The sequence below is a fragment of the Phasianus colchicus genome, chromosome 5 (genome assembly GCF_987193195.1).
Source record: "Phasianus colchicus chromosome 5, bPhaCol1.hap1.1, whole genome shotgun sequence".
Lineage (NCBI taxonomy): Eukaryota > Metazoa > Chordata > Aves > Galliformes > Phasianidae > Phasianus > Phasianus colchicus.
The window spans coordinates 51,638,941-51,647,984 of NC_143440.1; the positions used below are offsets into that span (position 1 = coordinate 51,638,941).

The following is a 9,044-nucleotide window of genomic DNA, read 5'->3' on the forward strand; positions in this document are numbered from 1 at the left end:
TCCCAAGGATCACCAGCATACTTTTTAGAAGCTTCTGAAAGGCAACTGTTGTCAGTAGATTTTAATTTGCCATATCTATTTTTTGAGTTTATAATTTGAAGAAGGTTGGAATATACAATATGCGTGTTCCTTTGGGAATTTATGTTCAATAAGATGTTTTGTAGGCAAGTTAGGATTCCTAATAAATCAGATTTGAAAGCATATATATTATATATATATATAATGTCAATGTAAATGGTCCTTCTACAATAAGGTCATACTTCATAAGCGGGTTTCTGTTTTAAAGGATGATTTCAAGTGTTGCAGTCATGAATTGGGTTAGGCTGTCCCCAGGGAAGCTTTTAATCTAGCTTGGATACTACTGGACTTGCCAAAATTAACTCATGCTTCCAGTCAAGTGAAATGATCAGTGATAGCTTCTGATCTAAAAATCCATCAGAACACTTGTATATTGTTTCATCAAACAGTAGTGCTACTTCTGATGTAAACAAGCTTAGCAGAGGCTAGAAATATTTCTGCACCTTTTCTGCAGGTCACTCAGAGTTATGGATTGCTGGAATATCTGAATGTCAAAGTTGGCAGGGCATACAAGCAATGGCATGAAGAAAATACCAAAATAACATAGTTTCTTCTGCAATTGCACTGCTATGGATGTGCTACTCTTTTTTGTTGTTGTTGTTCCAGACTTCATTTGAAACAATGCATTAACCAACGTACCTGCTGAAAGACACTGACTTTGTGTTGGAAGAGTTTGACTGGATACATTGATACACCTCCTGAAAAACTGAGAAGGACTATTTCAGATTTGCTGTGGATTGACAAAGTAGAGATTTTCAATAGAGCTGGGCCTGTCTGGGTGAATCTGCTCCTTAGTCAAACAAAACAGAAGCTGAAAGGCAATTCAACCACAGCCTATAAACAAATTCCAGACTACAAGCCAGGGAGAAGAGAAGCTTCTCATGAATATGTTTATGCTCAAAATTAGAAGGTTACTTAATTCCCAAGGCAATGATGCTTAGGAGCAACTCCTTACTAGAAGACTGAGGCAATACCATTTTCAGATGAGGCTTGATTAGCTACGAGGCCTGTCTGTGGTTGTAAGATAGCAAATGGTGGGCTGCATGGGCCTATCGATGGACCCCCTTCAAAACACTGCCTTACTTGTCATGGTGGGAACCCTTGGATGCTGAGTATTCTGGAAAACTCAATTTCCACTAGGTTTCTGAAAGTGACCAGAGGCTGCTTATTAAGATCAATAGAAGGCTGAGCTTTTCAAATCTCCTTTCCCAATGGTATTAACATGAGGTGCCTGGAAGGAAAGAAATAGACTATGGATCATCGATAACTGGCTCCAGATTGGTCTGAATGAAACAATTTTATGAAGACTTTTCATTAAAAAAAAAGATCAATATAAAAATAACAGTAATGATATCTTACTCAGACTTGCTACCAGTCATTATACTATCCCTTCCAATTAACAGTTTATTACAGGAGACACTCCATCTCGTACACTGTCTTCTGCCAGTTACACCGACTCCAAGTGCATGCCAAGGGTTGCCATTGACAGAAATTTCACAGGGAATGACAGTGAGTATGGCATCTGTAGCAATGGGTGGTACCATCTTGCCCAAGGCTAAGGCCCATCAGCAAGTGGTTGGATGGTACCCTGGAGGAGCATTTAGGGTGACTGTGGAAAACAACGATGAGCTGCAGGGTGTAGGCTAGGTCTAATTGCAACAAGGTGAAAGGGAACAGGATGGGATTTTATTCTGCTTTCTTTTCTTGTGTCATAAAACTAAAAGATGTTGGGCAAACCACTGCCTGACAACTTCATTAAAATTTTGTTTTCTTTCAGTATTTTGTCTCTCTCTGTCCCCTTTTTACAATTTAACTTAGCTTATAAACATCTTGGTTGTCATGCTCACAGACTTGTTTTTGAGTATCTATTCACGAGCTGATACAGTTTGGGAACTAAAGGAAACAGGATCATTAAGGACACTGAACTGCATCAGTGTGTTTCTCTCTCTCGTAAGATGCTTTTGATTACCTTCCTGAAATACAGGTTTCACAAGGAACTCCTCTGGCGCAGAAGTTTGTCTGGCAAAACTAATTGAGGTGAAATGGTCCAATTAAGAAAAACGCTGCACTTTTCCACTTCTAATGGGGAACTCTGCTATAATTTATGTCCTGTAGGAAGAGTTTACAGACTTGGAATGCTTCCTCCTTATTTTTGCACTGATAAGCAATACGACTCGTTTGTGTCTGGCAGTCCCCAGGACCAAATGCTGGCAAATAGAAAGGGTAAGAATTGTTCAACCAAGAGTACATCTGCCCTAGCTTCTTCAGCTAATGACCAGCCTACATGTGCATGCCTACAAATAAAACTGAAAGGATTGTGTTCATTATCATTTCATGTAGCAAAACAGAATGGCATCCACACCAAACAACTGGTACATACCCCACCATAGCTCAGATTCACCTAAAACAAAAAGCCTGACATTTTCAGGGACCATCCTCCTCAGAACCGTCTTTCTCAATGAAAGTTCAGAGCAGGCAGAGAGCTCACTCACAGAATTAGCTCTGAGCATCTGATGTGCCTAGCAGGTTCCTCTAGCAGGAAGGTTTTCCAGGATCCTAACGCCTAAATGTTTCCTGCTTGAGCCCCCAGCCCTTCTATTCATGAGCTCAGTAATAAAGCACACTTACTACTTCAGGTTCTTAGCTAAGAACTTTCCAAAGGAGAGGGTACACCCACATGGAAATAAAATACTGAAAAGCCAGAGTTTTTCCAGCTAAAACATTTCAGGTACTTAAATTTGCCTGTCCCAAACACATAAAAAATTCCCAGCAAGGCAAATGCTCTCACGAGTAAACAGCTGGTCAGGACAAACAGGTCAGCAGCTAGCTCAGTGACTCTGAGGGCCACTGCCCACATGCTTTACTGGACTTTGAACAGTATTTCCTTGAACTAGGGCATATTGTTAAAAGGGAAAGTAAAATAGAGTGATCTTGTCACATACAGGAAAATTCTGTTTATAAACCTTATTCTTACCTGGTGTTTTCTGCACGTGAACTTCACAGATTTTGTACAGTACTTCTACATGGCCACTTGATTTTTTATTGCATGAGTAGCTACTGTGCAACATGAAAAAGCATCTGAAAGCAACTGATGTGTTTTGCATACATGATTCATTTGCATTGCCTTCATCATAATCCATTACTAAGGCAGCAGAGTAGGAGTTGATAATGCCATCTTCTCTCTTTCCCCTGCAGAGATTTAACTATGTAAAAGATTGATCTAATGGCCTAGTACTACAGAGATATTTATAATGTATTCCCTAACCCCTAGCCCTGTGATCCACCCATTCATTCTGTGGTAGCCCTGACTCATGTTAGGCTATTCTACAATCCAGTTTGTCTCATTGAAGCCACTATATTCTTTCTTCCTCATTTTTGCTAAGTTTTTTTTTTTTTTCCCCTCCTGTTTTATTGCATTAAATCAGCTCACAGAAGTTGGCCATGCAGCAGAATCAGCACACAGAAGCTCTCTGAGCAGAAATAGCAGTACTGATTTCCAGCAGCAGTGAGCTGATAACTTAGCTCACTGCATCTGAGGAAAACATACCGAGCTATCAGAACAATCATGTGAACATGCCTCATCTATACTGTTTAGAATCTAATTAGCTTAACTCCTACTGGAGGTTCTTTTTGCACATGAAGAGACTTCATATGATTGTTTTTGCACGCTCACCTCTTAAGAAAGCACCCCTCAAAAGAAAGGTGGCAACACCTGTAACTATGGCAAGCATTTTTACAGTGAGCACTGAAGCGAAGCCCAGGAGTGTGCAGAGCTGTCACTGAAGGAATAACACAAGCACCAGCTGATGCAATTACTGTAATGCAAGGCTGGATGCAAAGAAAAACAAACAACACCAGATTTAGCAAGTAGAGGTTGGGGTGATTTTCACATAAAGAACTTTATTTTCCTAAATACAGCAGTGAAAAAACAAACTTTTAGAAGAAGAAAAAAAAAAAAAGAAAAAGAGAGGATTTTATGTCTATATGTTTAATCACTTTTTCTAAAACAAAAATCATTACATTCTGATAACTCACATTCGTAAATAAATAAAGGCAGCAGGGCATAACATTCAAATGAATACCTTGTAAAATTAGCAATGTATTTTATTAATCAGGAATATAACACTGCAATATTTAACCTTGAATTTGTATATACAAATGCCACACCCTACACAGCAATAAATCAGGACATACACCATAGGAGCATGTACAATAATTTACGTTAACAAAAGCCTCCTCCAAACTGGTAACAGAGCAAAAACCCTCTGAGAGGTGAGCAACAAAAATACTGACATGACCAAACAAAACCAATTCAAAGGGAAATACAATTAACAAATAGAAATTGTAAAGTATCATTACCTCCCCAAAATATCCAATAACATGTTTAGCTCTAAGGTAGGTTACAAATAACACAGAAAAGTTACTTTACTTCAGCAGAACACTAAAATGCAAGCTTTTGCAACTTGGTCCATTTACATTTTGCTAATTATTTAGCCTGTCATATTGAGAAGCTGTGTGTTCCTCAATGTTTGGATAGAAAAAAAAGAGTCATTACATTCTTTAGAACAAAAGCAAGACTTCGAGAAATCTCTGCTTTTTCCTTTTCTTTTTTGGTTAAGCATATTTAGTTTTCATTCATGCAAAAATTGAACTGATCCCATTCCAGATGAGGATTTTACCATAAAATTTAAATAATCAATTGATTAGATTACAGAACAATGGAAAAAAGCTTAATCCACACAGTATTGTGCTACCAAATCCTAGTCAGTTAATGAAAATGACACTAACCTTACACATTTGCCTCACTAGAGATGCAGGCTTGATTTTTTATTCAGAGAAGCTGAAAGACAAGCAGAGTTAAAATAGATCTGAAAACTATGCTTACTCATTTTTGCCTAAGTTCAAACATTTATAAAGCTACACATGGCCTCCAAAGAACACCGACATTAAATTGTTAAACAACCTCCAAGAAACCACTGCAGACCTGACAGCAGTACAAAAGAAAAATGCATACTATCACCACACTATTAAATTCTTACATTTCCTAAAAATTTAAGCATAAACTGGAGATTGAAGTTCAAACATGGAGAAATCTTGAAATGAGTAAAATAATTCAGGTGTCAAACATCACTATTCCATGTCAGCCATAAAATCTATAAATACAGATTGGAATTTTACCCAGAAGAAATGATTTTATTTATATTTTTTTTAGGTAAGGGCAAATAAATTCAACAAGGTTGTATCTCTGAAGAGCCAGGGAGAACCCTCCAGCAAATGTTCTGCCATTGCCAAACTGTACCTTAGGTATTTAACTGAAAAAACAGATTGGTTTTGGCAAGTAAAATGCAGAGAAATCACATGCATGCTCACAAAACAAGATATATTCACACTCTGAAGTGACACAGGCTTTCAGCAGCATCTGAAAGCATGTTGCAGAGGAAGAGTACTCTCTCTTTCTTGTCCCCAATCTCCGTATTTGTTTTAAAATAAATAAATTCATTTTTAAATAGAATATATTTTTTCCAAAATTTGATGCTTGTTGTCAGGACGCCATACAGCAATTCTCACCTATTGTATTACATTAACTTGAGATACAGTGGAATTACATATACATAATAAATCCAGTTTGCATCAAGCTGCCAGTAAACAGTTTCTATATCTACACATAATGGTGCAAGTTTGTGGTGTCCTAAAGGCACTTGTCTCTCACAGGCAGCACTGTCTTATTTAATCGGTCAAAAATATATTGAAAAATACTTTGTTTAAAGTTTAACATCCGAAATGGTCTTTACTCCTTAAAGAGGTGCAAAACATCACCTATGGAACATTGATTCATTAATTCGACATGAAAGTGTGAAGTGCAAAGTTTCTGTAATTAAATATATCTCTCTGCATTCATTCATTTTAATGCCATGCTCAAAAAAAAAAAAAAAAAAAAGCTAAAAACCATGCTGTAGTAGAAATGTGATAGGTACTAGCAGCCACAAATGGAAAGGTAGTGCATAAAGTAGTACAGTCGAGCTTATTTACAAAGCTTATTTATAATTAAGCAGTGAGTTACAAGGAGAGACGTATGCCTAAAGTCTTTTCCAAGACATGCCTAAAGCCACACCTGACCAGTATGAAAGATCAATATATATATATCACACAAACGTACATCATTAGGGATGCCTTTCTATCTAGCTCTCTAGTCTTACAAAAATAATTCAAAAACGCTCATCCGCTTCAAAGTGACTTCTGTTTTTTCATCAAATAAGAAAAGACAAGTCAAAAGCAGATAGAACAGCAGAATCTTAAAAAGACCCCTAAATACCATTAATAAAGTTCATTGCAGTTTTCAGGTGCTAATGGATGGCAGTGTGAAATCCTCAAAACCCAATTCATCTGGCCAGTACATATCTACAGATTGTCCTCTTCAAGTCTCAGCTTCTTAAAGCAAAAATGTTAGAGAGTTTCCACCAGCAGCAGAACTGTTCTTGCAAATCATAGGTCACAGACACCATTAAAAAAAGTGGCTTTGCCTATGTAAATTTGAAGTTGGCATTACACTTCTGCTAAGTAGGAAGTCTAAAGAGATCTAAACAACCAGAACGTGTGATGGATGGAATAAAAAAAGTACAACCCAAAAGGCAGCAGGTTTTTTTTGCATTTAATACTTTTCATCAAAACAGCACATTAAGAGCATCCAGACTGCTATGAAGTTGCTGGAAGGAGCCTCATGCTTAAACACTAATTTTGATGTCCAGCTTTCTTGAAACAGTTCTGCCAGTACTGCACCACAAGGAATTTTCTGCATTTTGAAATATTTGCATTCTCTGAACATTACAATAGGTTATTAAAAAAAAAAAAAAAAAAAAAAAAAAAAAAAAACCAAAACAACAACAACAAAACAGATTAAAAAAAGAAGCAATTCAATCAACTCTTAAGCTGCTCCTTCAGAGAATTACATTCCATTGCTTATAGCAGTGACCAGAATTGCTGATGGTGTACTGACAGTTGCCATGGCAAGTGGGTGACTGCGTGGGATAGCACGCATATAGCCAAGGTAACTTTTTATGCAACCTCCGTGATTTAAGCAAGCACAGAACACCACTTTCATTATGTGCTGCCAATGTAACTATCATCCTACATGAAGTGCTGCAGGAAAAAAATGTTATTTTATGTCAGGCCATGGCTCCTTCAGTACTCCCATTCATCTGTTTTCATGTCCAGATAGTAAAGAATATTCTGTGCAAGCTTTACTGCTTGCTTTCTGGCAGCCTTACATCGCTCATCACCTTGTGAGTCAACAGCATCAAGTGCAAGAAGTTGTTTTGTAAGGAGTTCTTCCAATCGCATGTAATTTTTATCTGTTCTATTTCCATCAAAAGAAATCACCTCCTGCTGAATTTGAGACAAGTTTCCAAGAACAGTCCAAACTGCTTTATGAGACTGATGTTCTGCAGCAGTCTGCTCTGCGTACATCTGCCTTTTCCCAAGTGCTTCCTTTAAATCGATGTATGTTATGAGAGTTTGTACTTCTATCACTGCTCTTCTCCTGGCTTCTCTAATACAAGGGTTTTTTCCCGGACTCACTTCATCTAACTGAGCAATTAATCCCTGCAGTTCCGCTTTGGATCCCAAATACAAATCAGAAGCATTCTCTGTTTTTAAAAGTAAAGAATTAACTTCCTTCATTTTCTTGCGGATTTCTTCTATTTTTAGAATGGACTGATTTTGTGCCAAATCATAAGCGTGAGTAGAATTCGCTTCTTCATCCAAGTCCAGGTATTTCTGCAATTTATTGATCTCTTCCACGACCTCCTTCCTGTAATTCCTGATTTCCGTGCGACCGCAGACATCCAAAGCATCCAAATCGGCGATGAGGCCTGTGAGCACGCAGCCCAAATGCCTGCAGGTATCATTACTGCTCACTCCCATCAGAAGCGCAATGAGAGTTCCTCTCGCTTTGTTCACCTCACACATCACAGAGTTAATCTTGGAGACAGAAGGATGCGCATCATTAGAGAGCGGCAGGGAGAGCTGTCTCTTGGCGCAGCTCTCTATGATCTCCTGCACGGCACACACTTTTGTCAGGGTGCGATACCTCGCTTTGCGCAAAGAAACCTTCCCTCCGGTTTTCACCTGGGTCAGCCTCAGCACGATATCCTGGATGCCTTCTTCAAACTCCTCGCTTACGCAGTTGCCTCCTTGGTAGAAAGGCGTGATCTCGCGCTCCACCAGCGCCTGTGCCTCCTTGAAGATGGCCTCGATCTCCAGCCGGCGCGGGTGGTTCGCGTTCTGCTCCAGCTCCTTCAGCAGCCGCTCCGTCTCCTGGGCAGCCCGCTTCCGGGCCTGCTGGATGTCCCCTTTGCCCTCGGTGTCCACAGAATCTATCTCGAACAGCTGCTTGGTCAGGGACCTCTCCAGCTTCTTGTAGTCCCGGTCCGTGGACAACCCGCTGAAGACGGCCACTTGCTGTTCGATCTCTCTGACTTCCTTCTGGATTTCGTGCAACCGTTTGATGGAAGGGTGTTGGTTCCCCATATCCATGCTCTTCTCTCATCCGGCTTCACATGAACTGCGAGGAGAGCGAAAGAACGCGGCGGTTAAGCGGGTGCCGCGCCATTTCCCAGCGCCGCTGTTTACAACTTTCCCCCGGCGCTGCAGCCACACGGCAGCCCCATCCGCGGGCACCGCTCCTTCAGCCCGGGGCTGAACCCGCGGGCACGGCGCTCCCCCCGCCCCGCCCGCAGCCGCCCCTTCCCACCGCTCCGGAGCTGAAGGCGACGCGGCCCCGCAGGTCCCGTCCGCCCCCCCCCGCCCCCGGCTCACCCGGCAGCCGCCCCCGGGCTGAGGCACGGCGGCCCGGCGCGGCGCTGCGCCACGGCCGAGCGGTAGCGAAGGGCGCGGAGCCCGGAGCCCGGCCCCGCCCCGCAGCACCGCCCTCGGCTGCGGGGCCGCCCTGCCCGCGCGACATCGCCGTA

At 40.9% G+C, this 9,044-nt stretch overlaps 1 protein-coding gene across 1 annotated transcript; it reads right to left on the reverse strand.

Annotated features, from left to right (window-relative positions):
- Positions 1–3,936: 3,936 nt before the first annotated feature.
- BAG5 (BAG cochaperone 5) lies at positions 3,937–9,007 on the reverse strand. The gene is made up of 2 exons (XM_031592935.2): positions 8,893–9,007; positions 3,937–8,638 (listed from the first exon to the last, which is right to left on the reverse strand). Exon 2 carries the CDS (start codon positions 8,608–8,610, stop codon positions 7,258–7,260), a length of 1,353 nt encoding a protein of 450 aa, XP_031448795.2. The 5' UTR covers positions 8,611–8,638; positions 8,893–9,007; the 3' UTR covers positions 3,937–7,257.
- Between the last annotated feature and the right edge of the window lie 37 nt (positions 9,008–9,044).

Excerpts from the sequence above, each read along its gene's own strand:
- BAG5 (XM_031592935.2), bottom strand. The coding sequence starts at position 8,610 with ATGGATATGGGGAACCAACACCCTTCCATCAAACGGTTGCACGAAATC.